The sequence below is a fragment of the Anomaloglossus baeobatrachus genome, chromosome 6 (genome assembly GCF_048569485.1).
Source record: "Anomaloglossus baeobatrachus isolate aAnoBae1 chromosome 6, aAnoBae1.hap1, whole genome shotgun sequence".
Classification (NCBI taxonomy): Eukaryota; Metazoa; Chordata; class Amphibia; order Anura; family Aromobatidae; genus Anomaloglossus; species Anomaloglossus baeobatrachus.
The window spans coordinates 422,230,308-422,257,176 of record NC_134358.1 but is presented as its reverse complement, the minus strand read 5'-3'; the positions used below and the strand labels follow the sequence as shown (position 1 = coordinate 422,257,176).

At 42.6% G+C, this 26,869-nt stretch overlaps 1 protein-coding gene across 2 annotated transcripts in view; it reads right to left on the bottom strand.

The window, feature by feature from the left end:
- Positions 1-22,779: 22,779 nt before the first annotated feature.
- CDCP1 (CUB domain containing protein 1) overlaps positions 22,780-26,869 on the bottom strand; it is a 117,262-nt gene continuing 113,172 nt past the window's right edge. For both annotated transcript variants that reach the window (XM_075316615.1, XM_075316616.1), the window contains one exon: positions 22,780-24,142. In XM_075316615.1, the coding sequence (XP_075172730.1) occupies positions 23,674-24,142 (469 nt within the window). In that variant the 3' untranslated portion in view covers positions 22,780-23,673. The remainder of the gene's footprint in view (positions 24,143-26,869) is intronic.

Genomic DNA, 26,869 nt, shown 5'->3' with positions numbered 1-26,869 from the left:
TTGCGAATCCTTTGGAGGCAATCACTGTCTTAAGTCTGGAACCCATGGACATCACCAAACGCTGGGTTTCCTCCTTCTTAGTGCTTTGCCAGGCCTTTACAGCCGCAGCCTTCAGGTCTTGCTTGTTTGTGGGTCTTTCCGTCTTAAGTCTGGATTTGAGCAAGTGAAATGCATGCTCAATTGGGTTAAGATCTGGTGATTGACTTGGTCATTGCAGAATGTTCCACTTTTTTGCACTCATGAACTCCTGGGTAGCTTTGGCTGTATGCTTGGGGTCATTGTCCATCTGTACTATGAAGCGCCGTCCGATCAATTTTGCGGCATTTGGCTGAATCTGGGCTGAAAGTATATCCCGGTACACTTCAGAATTCATCCGGCTACTCTTGTCTGCTGTTATGTCATCAATAAACACAAGTGACCCAGTGCCATTGAAAGCCATGCATGCCCATGCCATCACGTTGCCTCCACCATGTTTTACAGAGGATGTGGTGTGCCTTGGATCATGTGCCGTTCCCTTTCTTCTCCAAACTTTTTTCTTCCCATCATTCTGGTACAGGTTGATCTTTGTCTCATCTGTCCATAGAATACTTTTCCAGAACTGAGCTGGCTTCATGAGGTGTTTTTCAGCAAATTTAACTCTGGCCTGTCTATTTTTGGAATTGATGAATGGTTTGCATCTAGATGTGAACCCTTTGTATTTACTTTCATGGAGTCTTCTCTTTACTGTTGACTTAGAGACAGATACACCTACTTCACTGAGAGTGTTCTGGACTTCAGTTGATGTTGTGAACGGGTTCTTCTTCACCAAAGAAAGTATGCGGCGATCATCCACCACTGTTGTCATCCGTGGACGCCCAGGCCTTTTTGAGTTCCCAAGCTCACCAGTCAATTCCTTTTTCCTCAGAATGTACCCGACTGTTGATTTTGCTACTCCAAGCATGTCTGCTATCTCTCTGATGGATTTTTTCTTTTTTTTCAGCCTCAGGATGTTCTGCTTCACCTCAATTGAGAGTTCCTTAGACCGCATGTTGTCTGGTCATAGCAACAGCTTCCAAATGCAAAACCACACACCTGTAATTAACCCCAGACCTTTTAACTACTTCATTGATTACAGGTTAACGAGGGAGATGCCTTCAGAGTTAATTGCAGCCCTTAGAGTCCCTTGTCCAATTACTTTTGGTCCCTTAAAAAAGAGGAGGCTATGCATTACAGAGCTATGATTCCTAAACCCTTTCTCCGATTTGGATGTGAAAACTCTCATATTGCAGCTGGGAGTGTGCACTTTCAGCCCATATTATATATATAATTGTATTTCTGAACATGTTTTTGTAAACAGCTAAAATAACAAAACTTGTGTCACTGTCCAAATATTTCTGGACCTAACTGTATATATATATGTATATATATATATATGTATATATATATATATATATATATATATATGTATATATATATATATATATATATATATATATATATACACATATACATATACACACACACACACACAACGTCATAGCTGAAAATGTTAGTACCCGGCACCCTTGCAGTTGTTCCAGAAAATTAAGTATTTTACCTCAAAAAATTAATAATAATACACCCCCTAAACCGCACCTCTCGGTAATACACCCTCTACACTGCCCTTCTCCATATCTCTCCCACACTGCCCCTCTGTATAATATCCCTCCACACACTGCCCCTCTGTATAATATCCCCCTATACAAACTGCCCCTATGTACAGTAGAATATCCCCCCCACACATTGACCCTCTGAATAATATCCCCCCACACACACTGCCCTTCTGTATAATATTTTCCCCCACATACTGCTCCTCACAACACTTTGTTAAGAACAAAGTAGTGGGTGCACAGTAATAAATATAAATAAATGGAGGGATGCTAACAAAAACTTTGCAAAAAAAAAAAATAACTAACATGAGAGGAAAAAGGCTGCATAGTAAAAAATGTGCACACTCCGCTATTTATATATAAACTTGGCTTTTATTGATACAAAATATATAAGGCTGACAAAAACAAAGATTTAAAACATGATTGACAAAAGAAAAAGAATGGATGAAATAAGGGATGGACATAATAATCCTGTACTTATCCCCAATGAAGTATCAGGGCACTAACAATAGAATGCATAATAAATATATACAAGGCAATGTCCACAGATGAATAATATAATACCAAAACACACAATACCTGACTGTAGAGCCTCATCTTAAAGGTAATGTGGCAGTAAGTCAATAGAGGATATAACAAAAATATTAATAAGACTTATGGAGTAAATACAACACAGGCAATGAGAATAAACAATGAAAAAGATATAATGCAATAAGAAACTAAAGGACATTATCTTTATACCCTCTATTGAGGGTATATGTCCCCCTCCTGGGCTCTTTCTGGTATATATATCCCCCTCCTGGGCTCTTCCTAGCATCCTAGCATATATGTCTCCCTCCTGGGCTCTTTTTGGTATATATGTCTACATGTCCCCCTCCTGGTATATATCCGCCTCTTGGGCTCTTTCTGTTATATATGTCCCCTCCTGATATATATATATATTATATATATATATATATATATATATATATATGTCTCCCTCCTGAAATATATATGCCCCCTCCGGGGCTCTTTCTGGTATATTTATATCTCCCATGTCGCGCGTCATCCTCTCTGCACTGTAATGCATTTCAGCTGGATGTGTGCCCTCGGACACACATTCAGCTGAGGCAAAGCAGAGACTAGTGATGGCGCCTACCCCCCACCACACCCAACAACAATCATGCTCCTGTCATGGAACGCTTATCTTTCAACCAGCTGCCACATCCTGGAGACTTCCATGACTTAGCGTTACACACAGCAGTGTGATGAGGGAGCAGCATGATGATCTCATCACGCTGCTACATGCTGGGCTGTGGGATGATGTGCCCTGCTCTGCCCCACTGTCCCTGTCACCACCGCATGGCTAATTTGCATGCAATATCCCTGAAGTGCATCACATGCAAATTAGCTATTTGGTAATGCCCACTCAGCTAAAGCGGCCGAAGCAACACGGCTGGGCCCCTCTGCTGTGGCTATGACTGGGGCCTGGCTGAGGGATCAATAAAGCTAAGTAATTACCCTGGGCCTGGCCAGGCTTGCCCCCCCTTTTTACCAGGCCCCATACACCAGTAAGGGTTGTAATGCCCTGATAGTAGCCCTGGGTTTGAGTAGTCATCATGTGACTGCTCATTCATATGCAATTCGCACACTTACAGTCATGTGCAGATGAGCTGTTCTCGATAATTCTCTGACAATTTAGTGGAAACCTATGGCCCCTGCTTCATTGAGAGAAGCAGGAAGAAAAGCTAGATGTCACGTGACCATAAGGATGAAAATCACAGATAAGTGGAGTGGCCATGTTATGACTGCTAGATTCAGCAAGCAAAGAGGAATTCTTACACTTAGTATATTACATGCTGTTAGGACTAAAGCATGTTACAGTGCTTAAATTTAGAATTAAAGGGTTTGTCTAAGTTTGTGATCAAAGTCTACAGTCACTCTAGGCGACTGCAGACTACTGAATTCTCACAGAGCACACTGCACACGTTGATTATTCTCCCATACTGGCTGCAAGAGTGGATGGTCATGTGAGTGCAAGAGTGTAATTTCCATACATCCAGCCATATTCCGACTAGACATATCCTGCCTCACTCAATTCTCTTGTATTGCGCAGACCAGGCATGTCTAGATGCCACGTAACCACATGTAAAAGTTGCATAGGGAATTTCGTGACCTCCCAATCTCACTGCCGACACCAGAGAATCCTAACAGCATGTGTGGCGCCCCAGGACCTGGTCGCCACAACAGCATTGCCCTTCCAAAGGGTTAATGCTGAGCCTGGAGGTAATTGGGAGGTCCATTGGCCAGCAAGTTTTAACATCCAACGCAGTTCTCCCTCCGGCCAGCAGGGGGAGCTCTGAACCTGGAACATACTCCCTGGCAGCCGAATCCGAAGGGCAGGAGAGCTGCAAGCACCTGGCCCATATACATCCCGAAGATACAGCTGCGGCATCAGGGCCCGGTGCAGACTCCAGCCGAGAGCACCAGAGAGGGCCTGCACAGCCTGCTACAAAGGGAAAGGGACGTGCCATCAGTCCCAGCAGCAAAGAGGGCCATTGCTGGATTCAGAAAAGCAGGGTCCTATTATAACCAAGAAAAGCACAGGAGTAGGCCTCATACTCAGCTGGCCAGAAAGACTACCCCGAGTACCTCCAGGCCGACCGGATCCCCATCACCACCTGTAACAGTCTCCCAGGGCTGGACTGTTTCCAAAGTAAAAGAGGAAAAGGTAAAAGAGACTGTTGTTTGTGCCTGGTTCTTTCATTGCCTGTCGGCCCTGCACCGCGGTAGCCACACAACACCATAGACTTCCACGAGCACTAACCGTGTCCCCGGGGCTCCGCTCCACCTGTGGGGAGCAGTACCACCCTCGCTGCTATATCATCACCCCGGAGGCCTCCCACAGCAGCGGCGGCTTACTAGCTGCAGACCACAGGTGGCGTCATGAAAGCAAACTTTATTCATCAAGCCACATATTAACTGACCCCCACCAGGGCCACGGAGTCGGGCCCCGTCACCACTGACGACCCCCGGACTAGTCCGGCCCGGCACCGGGTGTCCCATAGCCCTGGGGTGGGCGAGTCACATGCAGTGTGCGTGCTGTGAGAATTCATAACTCTGCAGTCACATAAAAAGTTAGACAACTCCTTTAATGCTGCTTACATAAACCCTTAACTTGTCAGACCGCACAATACTTTATTGTAGAGCCATTGTAGGGAATAAGCTCTGGTAGGCAATGGCAGGGACGCAGTAAATGGGCACACACAGGTTTTCAGACCAAACCACAGTGTTTTATGCACACCGGAAACAAACAGAAAACCACAGTCTTACTTCAGACAGGTATGCAAAGCAAAAGTCAAGCTTGTCAAACAGCATAGTATAGGTCCTGGAGGTGCCAGTCCATTCAGGTATAGGTTTCCCACAGTACCTTCAAAAGGAACCTGAAGACCCACCTCTTCCGACAAGCCTACAACCTGCCATAACCCTCAGTCTGATATAGCGCCGCACAATCAGCTCTACCCTCACCTACTGTATCCTCACTTATCCCTTGTAGACTGTGAGCCCTTGCTGGCAGGGACCCCTATCCTCCTGTACCGGTCTGTGCCTTGTATTGTTTATGATTATTGTACTTGTCCCTATTATGTACAGCCCTTTCACATGTAAAGCGCCATGGAATTGATGGCGCTATAATAATAATAATAATAATAATAATAATACCTGCTTCAGCTTTTCAGCCCAACCACTCACCCACTGAGAAATTCTGGCTGCCTATTTATGCTGTGCTAATCATACAGCTGTGCACCTTCTACCCAGGGGGGGAACGCGTCGGGATAAGTAGGGGAACTTATCAGCACCTCACACCTCTCATGGACAAGCAGGATGATCTACTATTGTGCTAAGTACCCCTTAGGCCATGTAGCCAAGTATTTATTACATTGTATTAACGAGTTAGTGGTCAGCTTATCTCACACTCTTATATGGCTAGCTATGCTATTAGTTTTTGAGTGACTTGCATAGTGATTCTGACCATGTTTATTTAACTGTGTCATTCAGTATAGGACCGACACGTCTATGAGACCATGACTATACTTAAGCTTGACTATTTTTATCAAGCACTAAGCACTTTCTTTTTGAGGTTATGTTTGGTGGTAGATACCCTATGAATTGATAGGGAGAGATATTTAAGGGATAGCCGACGTAGAGCGTCAGGTAGTGAGCAGTGAAGGGTGAGCCTCTTTATCCCTGAGCAGGGGCGTAACGATCGCGGTCGCAGAGGTCGCCACTGCGACCGGGCCCGCAGGGTTATAGGGGCCCGGCAGCCGCTCTGCAGAGCCGGCTGCCGGGCCCCTATGTGTAGTACCACTATGTAGTGGCCGACTGCGCGACCGTTAGGGAGCCGGCCTGTGAGTCAGGGGGGCCCAGTGTCTGCAGGGGGCAGAGGGGCCCCTGACCTGGAGAGGCCACCAGGCGTTCCTGACCTGCAGCAGAGCAGGACTGCTCCTGCACGGCAGACGGAATCCATCCTGCAGGACCTGCGATGATGTCACACCCATGTGACTGTGTGGGAGGAGACACAGGATGCCGGGGAGAAAGCAGGAGAAGATACTTCGAACACATGAGTGGTAATGAGAAAAGAGGGGACATGAGGGGAGGGGCTGCAGGGTGAGTGGCATATGAGGGCTGCAGACTGTGACAGAAGCATGTGAAGGGTGCAGAGTGTTTGAGAGGGGTAAGTTGGGGTACAGGCAGGGTGAGATATGTGGGTCAGGGTGTGTGTGTGATATGGGGATGCAGGCTGTATAGGGAGCAGGGTGTGTGACATATGGGGGCAGGGGCATAACTACCGCAGTCGCAGGGGTCAGAAGGAGCTGAGAGGTACTTGTTTTTTTATTTTGCTGGCTGCATGACACATATAGGCCCGGGGAAGCTGCCTGCATGATACATGGAGGCCCTGGTGGGGCTGGCTGGCAGGCTGCATTACACATAGAAGCCCTGGGGGCTGGCTGCATGACACATGGAGGCCCTGGGGGGGCTGGCTGCATGACACATGGAGGCCCTGGGGGGGCTGGCTGCATGACACATGGAGGCCCTGGGGGGGCTGGCTGCATGACACATGGAGGCCCTGGGGGGGCTGGCTGCATGACACCTGGGGGGGGGCTGGCTGCATGACACATGGAGGCCCTGGGGGGGCTGGCTGCATGACACATGGAGGCCCTGGGGGGGCTGGCTGCATGACACATGGAGGTACTGGGGGGGCTGGCTGCATGACACATGGAGGCCCTGGGGGGGGCTGGCTGCATGACACATGGAGGCCCTGGGGGCTGGCTGCATGACACAGGGAGGCCCTGGGGGGGCTGGCTGCATGACACATGGAGGCCCTGGGGGGGGGGCTGGCTGCATGACACATGGAGGCCCTGGGGGGGATGGCTGCATGACACATGGAGGCCCTGGGGGGGCTGGCTGCATGACACCTGGGGGGGGCTAGCTGCATGACACATGGAGGCCCTGGGGGGGCGGCTGCATGACACATGGAGGCCCTGGGGGGGGCTGGCTGCATGACACATGGAGGCCCTGGGGGCTGGCTGCATGACACAGGGAGGCCCTGGGGGGGCTGGCTGCATGACACATGGAGACCCTGGGGGGGCTGGCTGCATGACACATAGAGGCCCTGGGGGGGCTGGCTGCATGACGCATAGAGGCCCTGGGGGGGCTGGCTGCATGACGCATAGAGGCCCTGGGGGGGCTGGCTGCATGACACATATAGGCCCGGGGGAAGCTGGCTGTATTACACATGGAGGCCCTGGTGGGGCTGGCTGCATGACACCTGGTGGGGCTGGCTGCATGACACATGGAGGCCCTGGTGGGACTGGCTGCATAATACATGGAGGCCTGGGGGTGCTGGCTGCATGATACATGGAGGTCTATGGGACTGCATAATAAACATGAAGGACACCTTATACATAGACTATAGCAGCGCATTATACATGGAGGTCTATGGGGCTGCATTATAATACATATAGGACTATGGGGGCTACATTATAATATATGGAGGACTATGGAGGCTACCTTACACATGGTCTGTGGGGGTGCATTATAAAGCATGGGGGACTGTGGTGCAGTATAAAATATGGAGAACTATGGGAAATGCATTATAATACATGGAGGACTATGGGGGTGCATTCTAATATATAAAGGGTTATGTGGGACCCTTTATACTATATGGAAGGCTATGTGGGGGCCATTATAGTATTTGGAGAACTATATATGAGGGAGGAAAAAGATACAAGTATGGGATGGGAATGTTTTGTGCTGAGGGAAAAGGGCTCTTTCCCATGCTCTGCTATACATCTCTCAGCACCCAGCTTTCCCATGCTCTGCTATACATCTCTCAGCACCCAGCTTTCCCATGCTCTGCTATACATCTCTCAGCACCCAGCTTTCCCATGCTCTGCTGTACATCTCTCAGCACCCAGCTTTCCCATGCTCTGCTATACATCTCTCAGCACCCAGCTTTCCCATGCTCTGCTATACATCTCTCAGCACCCAGCTTTCCCATGCTCTGCTATACATCGCTCAGCACCCAGCTTTCCCATGCTCTGCTATACATCTCTCAGCACCCAGCTTTCCCATGCTCTGTTATACATCTCTCAGCACCCAGCTTTCCCATGCTCTGCTATACATCTCTCAGCACCCAGCTTTCCCATGCTCTGCTATACATCTCTCAGCACCCAGCTTTCCCATGCTCTGCTATACATCTCTCAGCACCCAGCTTTCCCATGCTCTGCTATACATCTCTCAGCACCCAGCTTTCCCATGCTCTGCTATACATCTCTCAGCACCCAGCTTTCCCATGATCTGCTATACATCTCTCAGCACCCAGCTTTCCCATGCTCTGATATGGGAAAGCTGGGTGCTGAGGGAAAGATGTATGACAGAGCATGGGAAAGCAGGGTGCTGATAGAGGGATTTTAGATCATGGGAAACCTGGGTGCTGTGGGTAAAAGCCAAGTGTCAGCATCATTATCCCGTACCCTAAGTGTTGTGTACATGGAGGGGGGGCCCCGGTCCAAAGTTTGCACCAGGGCCCATCAAACTCTAGTTACGCCACTGTCCCTGAGTCTAATCCCGGGCTCCTTTCCATCATCTGTTAGGCCAACACTGCACTTCTTGCCCTCACTACCTTAAATCATCGGAGATATCCCTCTACACAGCACTTTAGTTTGTGTTGTACTGTTTTTAACATTGATGATTAATAAAGTATCAATTTTTAGAGGGATTGTTTTGGTTTGTTATGTTATTACTTCGATGCATGTCTTTGTTTTGGTCTTGTGGCTATGCCTCATAAGGTGTCCTCATCGCAATACCAACCCCATAACAAAATAATGTATATATAATCTTCAGCTCCTCCTGTAGTGCTATTTCCGAACGCATCATCTCCTCCTTTGTGCTGCAGCATGTTAGCAGCAGTGTTGAGGTCACAGGGTGACCTCATCACTCTGCTGCACACTGGGGCCAGGAATGATTAGCACTCCTCTGATCTGCCCCAATACCAGTGCTCAAGTATTCCATTGTATTTGCGTCTAAGAATATAAGATGATTAGAACCAGAGCCTCTCTGTTCCCTGAGGGTCGCATAACGTTCTTCGGCATGCCGGATGCAGCCAGCATGTTGAGCAGTCCTGATCTAGAATCCGATGGCCCAGTTTTTGTGACAGACAATACAGTCATTATGAAAGGATATTTTGGGACATGATATGATGAGCTTAAAGTAACACTTCAACATTGATACAGTGCATCAATGTTAGTGCGTGGTCTAATGGACCTTAGCATGCTCTTTTATATGTATTTGTTATATTTATTCCTTTAAGCAACTTGTGCTTATTTTTTGATTGTTCATATTTTTATTATATATTTTTTCAATTTTCATTCATAATATATTGCACACTATTTATACACACACTTCCTATGCATAATTCATTATTTTTTATACTCTGCAAATTATGTAACATGTGAGGTAGTGTCCTTTTGCTCACGGTTATATTGTCTGTGTTATTATACACTCCATTTACAGCAATCGTTCCGGCATATGTTAATACTGCAGTTAATGCTGCTTTTGTTATATATTGTTATACATTTTGCTGATCTTATCACATATTGATGTCATATACAGTGGAATGTAAACGTTTGGGCACTCCTAGTCAAAATTATTGTTATCGAGAACAGTTCAGCAAGTTGAAGATGAAATTATCGCTAAAAGGCATAAAGTTAAAAATTACACATTTCCTTTGTATTTTAGGAAAAGATCAATTTTAATATTCAAAAGTTGAAAATTTTAACAAAAAAGGAAATTGGGCAGATGCAAATGATTTGGCATCCTGCATGGTTAGTACCTAGTAGCACCCCCTTCGCAAGTATCACAACTCATAAATGCTTGTTGTAGCAGCCAAGAGTCTTAAAATTCTTGTTTGAAGGATTTTAATCCATTTTTCCTTGTAAAATCTTCCAGTTCTGTGGGATTCCTGCATAGTCTTCCATGCACTGCTCTTTTGAGTTCTAGCTCCAGAATTTCAATGATGTTCAGATCAGGGGACGGTGAGGGTCATTGTAAAATCTTCAGCTTTCTCGGTTTGAGGTAGTCTATTGTGGATTTTGACGTGTTTAGGATCATAATCCATTTGTTGAAGTCATCCTCTTTTCAGCTTTTTTACAGATGGTGTTATGTTTGCATCAATAATTTGTCGTAATTTCATTGAATCCAGTCTGTACTCTATCCTTGAAATGTTACCTGTGCCATTGGCTGCAACACAATCCCAAAGCATGATTGATCCACCCCCATACTTAATGTTTGGCAATATTTTCCTTTACTGAAATTCTGTGCCCTTTTTTTCTCCATACCCATACCTTTGATCATTGTGGCCAAAGACTTCTATTTTAACCTCATTGGTTCACTCGACTTGTTTCCAAAATACATCAGCATGTTTAGATGTTCTTTTGCATACTTCTGATGCTGAATTTTATAGTGAGGACGCAGAAGACGTTATCTGCTGACAACTCTTCCATGGTCATACAGTATTTGTGTAGATGTCTCTGAACAGTATAGTATTTCAGAGTCTGCTAAATCTCCCTGACGGTCTTTTGCAGTCAAGCAGAGGTTCTGATTTGCCTCTCTAGCATCCTACGAGCAGCTTTCACAGAAATTTTGTTTGGTTTTCCAGACATTACCTTCATCTCTACTGTTCCTGGTAACTGCCATTTTTAATTACATTTCAAACTGAGGAAAGCAACTTGAAAATACTTTGATATGTTCTTATAGCCTTCACCTACTTTATGGTCCTCCACGATTTTCAGAGTGCTAGGCAGCTGCTTAGAAGAAGCCATGGCTGCTGTTTTTTGAGACAACCTTAGGGAAGTATGTTCTTTTTTTTTTTATAAAGCAGTGACATTTGCATCACCTGTCCTTTACTAACGATGATAGTGAACAAGCCATAACCCTTTTAGGCAAATTAAGGTCTACAACCTTGATCAAGTTATCTGAGCACACAATTGTAATTTTTCAAATGCAAGAGAAGTATTTTTCAAATCATTTCATATTCAACTTGCTTAAAGAGGATTTCGACAACTTTTACTTTGATGGCCTGTCTTTGGATAGGTCATCATTGCCTAATCAGCTGGGGTTTCATACCTCACCAATTAGCTGTTCCCAGTGACAACAGGCAGTTGGAAATGCTCAGTTCCTGAGCGGCCCTATCAACCGATAGCGGCTGCAGCCAGGTACTGCATATAGGTCTACCATTCAAATCAATTGGAGGCGGATGTGCAGTATTCAGCCTTGGCTACTACCAAAAGACGGGGCAGAACTGAAACTGAGCATTTCCAGCTCTCTGCTGTCGCCGGCGACACAAAAGAGCAGTTGATCAGAGGGGGTGCCAGCTGGCGATTTTGGATGATCAGACATTGATGACTTATCCAAAGGATAGGCCATCAATGTAAAAGTAGTAGATTACCTCTTTAACTGTTCACAATAATAGTAATTTTGACCAGGGGTACCCAAATGTTTGCATCCCACTGTACATGCAGTAAATAATGTTGGTTGTATTGTTAATTTTAGCCACTGCTCCTTTATATAATTGCGGTATATTATCCGCTGCTCAGTTATCATGTCATGCACATCCAGAGATCTATCACAACACAGGAGACCAGCACACATGTGCTCCTTGGCCCAGCGATTCCCACTAGCTCTCTCTATCTCTGTGCGCACGGACGTCTGGTTTCACTTGTGGTCCAGATGGCACCGGGCCTATGACATGGTAGACGGCAGGCGTCCAAGTCGTCAAGATGATGCATGCGTCACTTTTGATCATGCTGCTCTGTGATTGGACTACACCTCCTTCTCCCTATTGCTGCTGCCATGTTGAAGGTTGAGCGACGAAACGTGTGTTGAACCAAATAAACATGTGTTTAAGCGGACACCATTCCCCTGGGAACATAGTTACTGCACTTCTCTAGTTATTTTACTCTGAGGTTTGTTACTAAGATTTATTGATATTACATGATTACATGTGCTGATACATATCTTAATATCTGGATATAACAGGACATTAGATTGTGGAGAGAGTCAATTTGCAAGTATTATATGTGTTACTCCTTGATACATATATCAGATATATGATATATCCAGTATATGAGATAACTCATGATATACCGTAGATATGTATATTATGTAGAATGTACACCTTTTTTTAAATGTGTAATATATATATACATATACACACACACACACACACACACACACACACACACACACACACACACACACACACACACACACACTCTCCCCCAGTTACTGGGGGCCTAATAAAAGAAAATAAATTCTTAATTGTGGACTTTTGGCCACTTTTTTCTTTTTGGCTTGTTTCCATGAATCAATTGCAACGTGTTCTGATACTATCTCAGTAGACCGCACACATATGGAAGGCGTGATTTAGATGTGATTTATAACATAGACTGACAGATATGCAATTCTTTCTCCTGAGTAATTTCCTTTTCATATTTAGAGAAACATGACCACCTCTCCAATAAGAACTGTGAGGATGGCAACCCCTGTAAATCTGTCAAAAATAGGATTCCCAGTGAGGATTACAGAGCACCTAACAGGCATGTATGAAATGTCTTTTGGCTAAGCCCATGTCCCATTCACTGTCCTTGCACAACCCATAGATATAACACGAAGCAAAACAGAGATTTAGATTTTTTGATCACAAAGATCAATAAACTGAGCTACACTGGGGAGAGCATGTGGGTGAATTATTGGATTAGGAAAATGTTATTGGATCTAGCGTTGAAATGCTTTGGTAACCAGATGACCCCACATTTCATGAATTCAGACTAACCTCACAAATCAGAATAAAAAGTGACTTTTAGACATTTTTCTTATTTAGGCTCTATGAACATAGCAATAATGATGATCGGATTGCATTTTAAAGGGAACCTGTCACCAGATTTGGCCCCTATAAGCTGCGGCCACCACCAGTGGGCTCTTATAGACAGCATTCTGGAATGCTGTCTATAAGAGCCCAGGCCGCTGTGTAGAACGTTAAAAATAAAATAATTGATTTATTTCAAACAAGCTGTAATTTTAAATGAGCAATATGAAAAAAAAAGAACAAAAAAAAACAAAACAAAAACACAAAGTTGTGCTATAAGCCCAGTTCATAATTTTCCAGGTTACCAAATGTTGATCCTGACAGATTTCAACACGTTACTATATCCACGGGTGCATTCTCTGCTTCATGCCAAAACTTGCAGTCTGAGCAGTAGAACAGTAGAACAGTTTATTCACAGTAAATGACATAGGTTTATGTACAACATACAGTATACATGGGTTACTTTCACTTGTGTTGAACGGCATCCATTGCATTGCGTTGTGTGACGGATGCCTTGCAAATAGTGTGATGTAAAGGCAACGGATTCCTGAGAAATAACGCGTTGCGTTGTTTTCTAGCCGCGAGAGAGAGACAATCATCACCGCACACGCAGGCACTACCGCACTCATCATCACACACATCCCAGCACTACCCCATCCATCATCATCACACACATCCCGGCACTACCGCACCATCATCATCACCGCACACACAGGCACTACTGCACCCATCATCACAGCACACACACAGGCATTACCTCAGTGACGATCCCTTTGACAGCGCAACTCCCTTCAGTTTCTGCGTAGAGCTCACAGGAGTGGCGGTGTTCTACTGCTGCTCCTGTCAGCTTCATGTAGCAGAGCTGGATGCGCCGCGGGACCTTGTGTTGATTACGCCGGACCTGGAGGGGCATTTGGGGAATTTAATAAAGTGGTGAAAGAGGATGGTATTTTATCTTTTATTCCAAATAAAGTATTTTTTTGGGTGTATGTGTTTATTTACTTTCACTTACAGGTTAATCATTGTGGGTGTCTCATAGATGCCTGCCATTATTAACCTAGGACTTGGCAGCACCTAGCTATCACTATTAACTCCTTATTACCTCAATTGCCACCACACTAGGCAATTCGGGATGAGTCGGGTAGAGTCCCGGCACTGTCGCATCTAATGGATGCAGCAATTCCGGGCAGCTGATGGCTGATATTGTTAGGCTGGGGGACTCCCCATCCTGAAAATACCAGCCTTCAGCCGTGGGACTTTACCTTGGCTGGTATCAAAATTAGGGGGGAACGCACGCCCTTTTTTTTTAAACTTTATTTCTTGTACTGCACGATATAGACCTGCCCACCGGCGGCTGTGATTGGTTGCAGTGAGACAGCTGTCACTCAGCGTGGGGGCGGGTCTGACTGCAACCAATCATAGGCGCCGGTGGGCGGGGGAAGCAGTGAATACTAGATGGAATAATGAGTGGCCAGCATTTTCAAAAGAGGAAAAGCCGCAGGAGCTTTGGGACAACTGTACAGCGTCGCGCCCGTAATCTGCGAGTATGAGAGAGGGGTTGAGAGGAGAGAGAGAGACCAGGAGTGATTTTAAAATGATTTTGATCGTTCTGCCGGACATGCTGAGCATGCTCAGTAGAACGTGACGGAATCAGTCAGCGGATTCCGCCACTTAGCGCATAGCGGCGGAATACGCCACCATAGACAATCATTAGACACCTTGGCGGATTCCAACGGAACCCGTCAAGGTGTGTTATTTTAACGACCCAAAAAACACTACATGTAGCGTTCGCTCCGCTCGACGCCGAGTCGTCCAGCGGATGAAACGCAGACACTTGTGTTACAGTGCGTCGTCAATACAAGTCTATGGAGAATAGCGCAGTGCGTTAACGGACTGAGCTATTCTCCATAGCGGCGGATTGCGCTGAATGCAAGTATGAAAGTAGCCTTACAGAACAGAATAGGACTGACACCAGGTCTATGTGAACAAATGTATAAAATACACCTTACAATAGCCAGAAAAACTATTATAGCGCAATATATTGTATAATAGTTTTCTTCTAAGTCATTTGCATTGACAACTTTTGTTCCACTTCCAGCATGGAGCGGCTGCAGTCCTTGAGGCGGCTTATGAGATAGGTCATCCTGCTGATTTAGCAAGTACAGAAGTAAACTCTTCATGGTCTCCAGTTGGGTCAGACTGGTGAATCCACTTTGCCACCTTCCTCAATACAGTGCCACTACTAATCAGTCGTGGTCTCATTGCAATGTAAACAAATGGCTGTCAGCATCTTATAGACTGGTCATTCTTCTCTCCACCACCCAAGATTTTTCGCAGTCTCCATCATAGCTTTGGGGTCGTCATCACCGATGCGGTAGTGCACATGCACTTAGATTCTGTTGATGGTGCGACTGCTAGACTACTGATCTGTGCAATAGTCTCTTTGAGATGACCCTGGGGCAATGACCGTGCCTGCACAAAAACTCAGGCAGGAGAGGCAGGTCACAGACAAAAATGGGTGGCAGGAGAGGTGGAAGAGTAGGGTACACCCCCTGCTCTGGTGACTAAATCTTCAGCACTGGATTTCTCCAAGACATAAAAAAAAATTCTACTAAGTATAGATTTAATAAAGATTAATGACTTTATTAATATGCCATTAGTGAAAGGTCCGCTTTAAATGTTATAAATACCCTTAACATGGAAAAATTATTTTAGTGGTTACCTTTAGTTTAAAAAGTTGCAACGTCCCATACCATTATATATTTGTTGGATATTTCAACTACCCCATCATGTCGGTTTCTGATCCCAATCATATGTATAATACAGATGACTACTCATCCAGAATGAATAAAGTGGCTCAAATATTTAATAGCTCTGCACAAATGCCAGCAAGGGAAAAAGATATGTTCCAGGAATATTTGATTGATATGGAGCGGAACATGATAAAGGAACTAAAAATCTGGTGGGACTCAACATCTTTGAAATCATATTTAGAAAAAAGTATGATCCCCAGAGGACTTCGTATAAAAAAATTCCCTACGTCCAAATACAACGATGAATTCACTACCACCTGGAATAGCATATTGAGTGACTGCTCACTGAAACTGATGGAATTAATAGTGAAGCAGGAAGAGATAGAGTTGGTGCAAATTAAAAGTAATATCACCAATATCAAAGATTCTCTGATCAAAATGAACCACCCAGATGAATTTAAATTGGCATATATGAAAATACAAGCCAAATTAGACAAACTGGAATCCAGTATTATGGATCTAAAAAAGAAAAAATTCACACGGGATACTGAGGACTATGCTAAAAATGAAATTTATAGCTATAATAATAGACCTCGTTCTATACTAAGGAGAAAACATTATTCCAGCTATAATAGAGTGATTTTTGACCATACAGATAATGATCAAACTACCTCATATGCCTCTACTTCAGAGGGTACATTGGACACCTCTGCCTCTTCAAACGATGCCCCTTTTGTTATAACAAGATCTAAATCTTATAAGAATAAAAATACGAATAAGAATTCCAACTTTTCTTACAACAAACAAAGATCTTCAAAAAACGACAAAGACGGGCAGGCAGAAAACATAAAAGGAGCTCGAAACTACAACTAGAGCCTGATGATGTACCCATTTGGAACTTGTCTGCTTATATTCTCTCTGAGAACCAGATCTCACTACTTAGTAAAGGTCTTGGTCTCTCACCCAACACTAATTTTGACGTCTTTCACACTATTTTAGACCTAAATAAATTTGCCAGAAATATAACGTTAAAACGACATTTCTACCAAGATACACAGAATGCCATACAGAATATAATATCATCCGATACTTCACAAACTGGCAATCATTTTCCCCTCTTCCAGGAACAAAGAGCTATTATGGATCTTCGCTTACTCCAATCAGACCAGAATCAGGACATTGATTCTGAGGACATTAGATCTAAAATACAACTATCTAATCATGCATTTTATCCAGTACAGTCACGACCAATGATATTAGATACTTTTCAGGAGCTGATAGTTCAAGATCTAACCGAATTAAGCAGGACACACTCTCCACATAGAGATAACCTTACAAAAGGGGAAAGAACCGCATTGTCTGAACTGCTACATAACAATCAAGTAGTAGTCAGACAGGCTGATAAAGGGGGGGCGATTGTCCTGCTTGATTCTGGGTTATATAGGAAATTAACTCTTCTGGATCTGCAAGATGTTGAAACATATATGCAATTACAGAATGATCCCACTGATCACTATAACAACTTAATGCTAAAAATTTTGGAGGAGGGCGTTTGCATGGGAGCCATTGATAGTAAAACAAAAGACAATTTATTTGTGTCATTTCCAATCGTACCAATATACCACTCATTACCAAAAATTTATAAGAACAAATTTCCAACTCCCCTCAGGCCCATCGTCTCGGGGATAGGGTCTTTGGGAGAAAAATTAGGTGGTTGGGTGGAATTTCTACAACCATTAGTTTATAACATCCCAGGTTTCATTAAAGACACAAAGGAGATTGTCAAAGCACTGGATAAATTCCAGTGGTAACAAAACTACCAATGGCTCTCATGCGATGTAATTTCACTGTATCCATCAATACCTCACAATATAGCTTTGAGATCATTGTCACAGCACCTTGATAGATTCAGTAGTTATGAGATTGAACTTAAAGATTTAATCTTGATGGCCGTGCAGTATCTCTTGCAACATAATTATTTTTCATTCGATGGACAATATTATTTACAATGCAGGGGCGTCAGTATGGGAGCTCGCTTCTCCCCCTCACTGGCAAATATAGTCATGGCGAGGTGGGAGGAACAGTTCCTGTATGGTGACACCAACCCATTCAGCGGCAATATCCTCTGGTATGGCAGATACCTAGATGACATGCTGCTGATATGGGTTGGTGCGCCAGAAGAAATCGCTCATTTTTCCACTTACATCAATACAAACGAATTTAATTTAAAATTCACAACTGAAACACATACCTCCAAAATTAATTTTCTGGATATAACTGTCGGCGGATAACACTAATCATTTGGTGATGACACCCTACAGGAAATCCACAGCGTGCAATTCTATACTGACTGCCAATTCCTGCCATACATTTCACACAAAATTAAATATACCTGTTGGGGAACTCATTCGAGTGAAGAGAAACTGCAGTGATCACAAACATTATTTGGTAGAGGAGAAAAAAGTTTGTGATAGACTGACAAACCTCTGTTTCCTTTCATTATTAACATTATAAAAAAATACATACCCATACTTAATGAAGATTTCAAACTTAAAAATATAATTAAAAATGGAGTAGGATTTATCGCAAAAAAAGCTCCTACATTAGGCAATCTCTTGTCCCCCAGTCTTTTTACCAGCATAAATAATACAAAACAATAATAAAACATCACAAAACAATACCTGGCTTAATTTTAAGGGGTTTTATAAATGTGGAACAACAAAGTGCAAAGCTTGCAGCTATGCACAGAAAAATCGCACATTTAAATCAAATAAGAATTCTAAAGAATTTGTAATTAATCAGTTCATCAATTGCAATACGAATTATGTTGTATATCTCATTTCATGTGATGCATGCAAATTCCAATATACAGGATGCATGGTGGGACCACTAAAGACCAGAATAAGGCGCCACCTACTGGATGCGACCAATCCACAAGCTGTTTCGGTCTCAGCAGCTTCCAGACATTTCCAGACTGTACATGGAGGGGGACCTTCATAATTTTAAATTTACAGGTATTGAGAAAGTTTTCAGACCTATCCGGGGTGGGGATGATAGGAGGAAACTCCTTAATAGAGAAACATATTGGATCCTCACCCTGGAGACCAGAATACCACATGGGATGAACTATGACAAGATCTCATCCTACACTATTAATTCCTTTAATAGATTCATTCCCTCCCCCCCCTTTACCGTTTTTTCTACATTTGAATTTTAACGAAGAAACGGTCAGATCATGGTTGCAATTGTTGAGGTGATAATATATTCTTGGAGTAATAATGATATATAAAAAAAATAGGAGGTTTCATTTATATTCACATACTAGGAAATTAATTGAGACATTTTATAACAGCTACAATTCTTTTTGTATATTCTATAAAGGGACAATATTACAAATTCATAGATATAATGATATCAGAATAAAAATAAAACTATAAATTGAAAAAGAAAAAATAAAAATTAAAAAACAAATCGCATTAAATTATATATAGAAATAATAAATATATACTAATATCTTCCCACCAAAACATAATTATGCAAGGAATCAGTTTGGTAGGCCCCTAGTAAAAAAATTCTCTTATATATATTATATTACTAGATCATTTAAGGGAAATGATTCCTTCCAGGAATTTTATCCAGTAGTAATATACAAATTATATTTCAATGATTAGGATATAACAACATATTAAATATTATATTAATAAATTAATCAGGACCTATTTTAGTAATAGTAATTTAACTGACATTCTATATTTTACATGAAAAATTTCCACCAATAATAAAACAAAAACAGTGAATTTGTTCGTCAATTATTGATGTTCATCAGACTGTGTTCTCTGCGCTGTTCTACAACTTATAGATTTTCTATTATATATAGCAGTAATTGTACTCTACAATAGGTGCCCATTGTATGATCGTCAACTGTATTTATAACAATAACAGAAAAAGAAAAAATTCTCTCTCTTTTTCTTATTTAATATACTGCATTCAGATTGGGATCGAACTTGCTGATACATTTAATATGGATTATTAACATAGTATACAAGGTATCCACAAGGATGTGATTTTTTGTATGATGTTTGATTTATTTAATCATGCATCAGTCGGTTCTATAATCATATAACTATATATGTTATATTTTAATGACAATCGTGTTTCAAACTCACTATTCCCTCATCTAAATTTCCACTTCTCTCACCCCTTTTTTTTCTTTCTTTTTTTTTTTTTTCTTTTTTCTTCCTTTTTTTCTATTTACATCCTCCCCTTCATCTTTTGTTCTTCCATTTCTCCCTTTTCTCTCTCTATTTTATTTCTAGTTTCTTTCTCTTCCTTTTTTCTTTGGAAAACCGCAGTGCATGCACTTACTGAATGTGGTACTTCTTTGGGAAGGCTTCTTTAACAATAGCATGTGCATGTAATCAAGGAGGGTGTGTGTTACACCTTATAGGAAATCGACATCTTTTCCTCCCCAGAACATGATTAAGACTGAACGTCGAAACGCGTAGTTCTGTGGGGTCTGTACAATATCCCTGTAATATCCTGCAGACCACTATGTATTTTTCTATTTTTATGGATTTACTAAATAAATGTGATTTTTAACTGGATACATTGGACTGCGCTGGACTTTCCTCTTTCCTGATCGTTTATCTGGCAGCCTAACCCTCCGTGCGCTGGTCTTGACAGACAGCGGATAGCATCAACTCGGTGAGCTGAATTTTTCTCTTTTTTCTTAGCTTCTGTTGATGGTGCGACTGCCAGACTACTGATCTGTGCAATAGTCTCTTTGAGATGACCCTGGGGCAATGACTGTGCCTGCACAAACACTCGGGCAGGAGAGGCAGGTCACAAGACAAAAATAGAAGAAGATATATGCTTCCAGCACTCCTTTAAATGCAGACCAAAGAACCTACACACCTGTTCCTGCACGGAAAGTCCAGAGCAATGGTTCCAATGCATACAAGAATTGAAAAAATCCAGCGGAACGCAGGCTTATGTAAAATTTAACTTACGTCTTTATTTTTCCATTTTAAAATATCCACATCGCAGGTGGGATCCACAAGCAAGGCATTTAGAAAATTATTTCATCCAACATGTTTCGACACCAAACAAGGTCATAAAGTCTTATTCATGGATGCACTGAGAAGGTTCTGATACCTCTATATAGCTACTTTAGAATCCCCATCATGCAGTTTGAGCTTGATTAGCTTGATTATCACACATGAGGTATAAACCTGCGCAGAAATGGGGACTCCAATGCTATAATTTGTGAACATATAAACATTAAAAACAATACATGATCATTTTATGAAAGAAACTATACTAAAAAAATATATACATGAATAAATCAATTGTATTGGACAATCATGTCCTGTCTTATATTCAAACCATGTGGAATACGTGTATTTAATTTAAATATCCAAAAGGATTCTCTGTTCAGGACTTTACGTTGGAAATCTCCCCCCCTGGCCATTTGTTGAATTTTTTCTATAGCTCTGAATTTAAAACCAGATATATTACCACCATGACAGATCGATGTGGATATTTTAAAATGGAAAAATAAAGACGTAAGTTAAATTTTACATAAGCCTGCGTTCCGCTGGATTTTTTCAATTCTTGTATACAAGACAAAAATGGGTGGCCAGAGAGGTGGAAGAGTAGGGTACACCCCCTGCTCTGGTGACTAAATCTTCAGCACTGGATTTCTCCAAGACATAAAAAAAAATTCTACTAAGTATAGATTTAATAAAGATTAATGACTCTTTATTAATATGCAATTAGTGAAAGGTCCGCTTTTAAATGTTATAAATACCCTTAACATGGAAACATTATTTTAGTGGTTACCTTTAGTTTAAAAAGTTGCAATAAATGGCAATTTCCTTTCCTTCATATACTGTATTTTTAGATGTCCTCCTGATATGTAGTTTACGATCTGATCCTAGTTTTAGACTTTTCTCTTGGGAGTGTCCCTCCCAGTAATACATGTTGGATGTGAGTTGTATGTACGGGATGCTGCTCCCTGACCAGACCTCTTGTATGAGCAAAGCTTCAGTCTTGGTGTAATTTCCATTTCTACAGCTTATGAAGGATCATGTGCTTGCCTACCTATCTAGAACTTGTATGTGCTTATTTACCAAACAATATGGATGCTTTTCCCCCTCTCTGATTTGTCATGTAGAACACACTCGCTCTTCATTCCACTGTGTCAAGCACTGCAAGAAAAGAGGGAGAGCAGATGTAAGAGGGAAGCCACTTGCAGGATACAGCCTGCCTTCATCTGTGTTTAGCAAGTAGAAAATAGTCATAAAGCTAGTGTAGCGAGTAGAAGTGTGCCAGCCCAACAGATACCTTAGGCTCAAGAAAGTGGGTGTTTGAGGCAATCGAGACCTGACCCTCAGGGTCAAACCGAGAACAGAGCACGTTGAAAGGCCTCCAGTCGGGGACAGGTATAGGTCACCTCCATTCCGAAGTCATGAGTACCAAGCCCGAACTCTAGAGAAGTGGGACTGTGATGATAGGCAGTCAAGAGGTGGATGGACAAACAGCAACAGTAGTACCAGAAGTGATGGATCAGTCTCACGTGAAAGTTTGGCTTAAAGTCAATTATGATGTGCAGAATGTGTTCATGTATTGTGACCGCAACATCGATGTGTTGGAAGTGGTGAGAAACTTATTGTCAAACACTGTTGAAAAACTATCCCGAGTCTGTGTCGATGACTTTCCAGGGGAGGAATCCTGGTCTGCACAATGGCCTACATCATAGGTATGGCTTGCACACACCCATCCAGGATCCCCAAGACCAGTCTCTTCCCCCTTGCTCAGTGGAGGTGGCCGGGGCGAGGGCCACCGAAGGAGAAGCCCCTCACCCGTGACTAACGCCACACCCATACAGAGACAGATGTCAAAGCCTGTAGCAAAACTGACAGATGTGTCAGATTTTGCAGCCCACTTAGCTAGGTGAAAGACTTACACAGACTCTGCAGCAACAAATTGGTAGGAAATTTTTAATGAACACTATTTAAAAAGTTGCATTAAACTTTATACTTAAACAAGAATTAAAAAAAAAATAAAAAAAAATAAAAAAAAACAAAAAAAAACAAAAACAAACACATAAATGAGAACCAACAATATGAGACGTTAGGTGAATTACATTTGCCCATAGTGACAAGCCACCATGCTCACATGACTTATGTATGTGCGACTTCTCAATAAACTGGGCCGTAAACTGGAGAAGAAGTGGAGGAACGGAGCATAAGAGTAGATGTAAGCCTATTGGAAAATGTATTACTTCCAGTGTTTAGGCAGAAAATGTACATGTTCGTGTAAACATGTCACACCTCAACAAGCTTGATTTAGGTCACTATAGCAGATAAAAAATTCAAAGTAATTTTTTTTCCATCTTAAGCTGAAAAACAGAGGAGTCTACTTGAAGATGTGGTTAGTGCCATATGGTACCTTATGATATGAAAATTATGATAAAACCATTTTTTGATACTGTATTAAAGTGGGATTAGTAAAACATGGCTTCTCTCTTAAAAAAAAAAATTGTGCAACGTCTGTTCAATGGCTGTGTCTGGTAGTGCACCTCAGCCCTATTACATTAAATGGGGCTTCACTAAAAGACATAGTCCCTTAAAATATTTCACCATTTCCATATATTAAAAACAAATATACAATATCTTGCTTCTTCCGGATTTTACCCACTGTAAATGGTGAATTATAGCTGCGGATTTGTATATTATTCACATTACTTAGTGGACCGTTCTGTAATGACTGTAGCACGGTGCAGCATATAGGAGTCATTTCTCTGCTACAGGGCCCTCACTGGATATAATGTACGCATGTCTGAGTCAAACGATATAAAATAAATAACATTTGTCTTTTTTGGACATTAAATGGATGTAGATCCACTTCTTGAATCATCCATGTAGGGTAAACTGGTATCCTCATTTTCCACTGGCTGCCTTGAAATTGATTGAGAAAATACGTAAATTTCATTATCTTTCATTGAAAGACCAATTGGTTCATCTATTATATCTCCAGTGATATTTTCATCCTTTACATTTTCTTTAATACTTCCATCCTTTATTTCTTCTCTCATGCTCCCGTTAGGAAAAGTTATGGGAGGAACTGGTGGAGCATCTCCCATGGGGCCCTCAAAAGGCCGATACACATCAACCTCTGGGTCTGTTCCATTGGTTTCTTGTAATAGGTGGCCATAGACCATCGTATCATCAATGACTGCATAGATATGGGACTCGTTCGTCTTTCTTCCCTTCTTGAAAATGGCTTGGCGTCGAGGTGCCTCTGTGTTCACCTTGGAGTTGTATATACCCACAGGAGAGTCAATTTGCTTTTTCCTTCAAGTAAAAAAAATAAGATCATGAATAAATAAAAAAAAAAAAAAAAAAGCCAAAACACCTTGTTTTTCATGAATTATGGCATTTTAATATATATTCTAATCTAAATTAAGCTATATGTAAATACAATAAGAAAACAAAAAACAGCTATTAAAAAGGACCAGTCATCTGGTCAAAAGTGGCAAGTTTTAGCTTTTATTTCATTCTGGCTGCTTCTCTGAATATTTTCATTTATTAACCCCAAAACACCCCTTCAGGTCCGATGTAATCCACACGAGGTCCCATGACTATCCCAGCTCTGATAAATCTGAGGTTGCAATGTGCAGTCACATTAGAAAATGTGAACAATGGACTCGCAAGCGGGCAAAGTATAAGTAACGAGCACTGTGGCATCAGGGACACACTGACTGAGCTGCATTTGTGAGTGGTGACGTCAGTGAGTTCACCTTTGGTCACAGCTAGGGTTCCCACGGTATCCCAGCTGTGACCTCAGGTGAATTGACGTGAAGTGAACTCAGGGACATCACCTCAGGTGAAGTCACTGAACTCAATACGAAATCATCAAATTAAATGTGCACATATTGAGTATTTGGTTGCATGCAGTTACGGTGCGTTTTTCTGCCAGGAGATGCAGACCTGGTGCAGAAATATATGCAACCAAATACTCAACATGCACAAATCGCCTAATCTGGTAACCTGGCATTGATTTCAAAGACTTCATCTGACTTCACTATTTTTTCCAATTATGTATTGATTTTTACACTCTACTCCGGGACCCAGACAGCTACTGTGAGGGCAACAAATCAAAGACGCCACCAGCCTGACTGCGGCCAATCACAGACGCTTTCAGAGTGAGTGGTCATTGGATGCAGTGAAAATGCATGAGATTTAATGAGTGGATCCAGAAGCAGTGAGACAGCCGGGTGTAAACTCTAAAGGGTGCTTTACACGCTGCGACATCGCTACCGATATATCGTCAGGGTCACATCGTTAGTGACGCACATCCGGCGCCGGTAGCGACATCGCAGAGTGTGACACCAAGGAGCGACGATCAACGATCGAAAAATCGTTCAGAAACAGTGATCATTGGCACGTCGCTCCTTTGCTTAATATTGTTGCTGCCACAGGTACGATGTTGTTCGTCGTTCCTGCAGCACCACACATCGCTATGTGTGACACCGCAGGAACGACAAACATCTCCTTACCTGAGTTCACCGGCAATGAGGAAGGAAGGAGGTGGGCGGCATGTTACATCCCGCTCATCTCCGCCCCTCCGCTTCTATTGGCCGGCCACTTAGTGACGCCGCACGCACCTCCCCCTTCAGGGAGGGATTGTTTGGCGGTCACAGCGACGTCTATTACAAGGTATGTACGTGTGACGCTGCCGTAGCGATAATGTTCGCTACGGTAGCAAGCACCAAATGTCGCACGAACGACGGGGGTGGGTGCTATCGCGCTTGACATCGCTAGCAATCGCTAGTGATGTCGCAGCGTGTAAAGCACCCTTAAGAATGATTGTCCTGCTTTAATCCCCATTTTGCACCTTTTTTAATCTAAGTGGCCAAATCCAACCAGCAACACAGACTTCCCTGAGAAGTCAATGTTCAGGGTCTGTGCACTTTACAGTTTGAGTTGGCCAACTACTACTAAGGTTGAACTCTGATGCTAAGAATTTGCAGAGAATTGTCTGCTTTGCAAACTGGAGCAATTCACAGTGCAGACAATGTGGAGGAGATTTTAGAAGAATGTTGGCAACTAAAGCGGTGTTTTGTTTTTTTTAAAAAAAAAAAAAAATAAATAAATCACCAGCATGTAAATTATGTTGTATAAATGCCACAATCTTTTGTTAAAATAAAAAAATAAAATAAAACAACTTACCAGAAGACAGGAAAACATCACATATAGAGGGTAGCGAATCTGTGTTCGTACTGAACAGACTTTACAAAAAGGAAAATAAAACAGTTCGCATTTGGAGATGGGGTGCCTTACGTATGACAACTACTCGTATAAACATTGCTCTGCTCAGGTATACCCTGGAGTAGCAGCAACTTGATCAAATATAGTGTGCCCCCCTCCCAAATAAAATAAATACAGTGGAACCTTGGTGTACGAGAACAATCCGTTCTGGGAGTGTGCTTGTAAACCAAGTAATTTGTCTAGCAAAGCAAAATTTTCCATAGGAAATAATGCAAGCTCAGACAATTCGTTCCACAACTTGTTCAATGTCCCATACTGGTCCCCTATTGTGCCATTCCACACATGCACAAACACACACATTATGCTCACCTTACCTTCCGTTCCCTCGACGGCCTCCTGGTTCTTGTAGTCCGCCGATACAGGATGTGTATACGGTAACCATTGCGACTGATGCCGGAGCTTCCGCTGCCAGCGCGCTGACGTCAAAAGGCATAAGCTGCTTGCCTCTGAATTGAGAAGCGGCTGACAGCGGAATTTCCTCCATCGTCATAATGGTTACCCGATACACATCCTGTACCAGCGAACTACAAGAACCAGGAGGCCGGTGAGGGAATGGAAGGTAAGGTGAGCATAATGTGTGTGTGTTTGTGCGGAGTGGAAGAGCAGGTCAGAGCACGGTGAAGGTACGGAACTGGAAGTGTGCGCGGTGAGTATTTACTTGTACAGCAAAGCTTGCTCGTAAACTGAGTTACACATTTACAGCAAGCTTTGCTCGTATAGCCAAATACTCGCACACCAAGTGACTCGTAA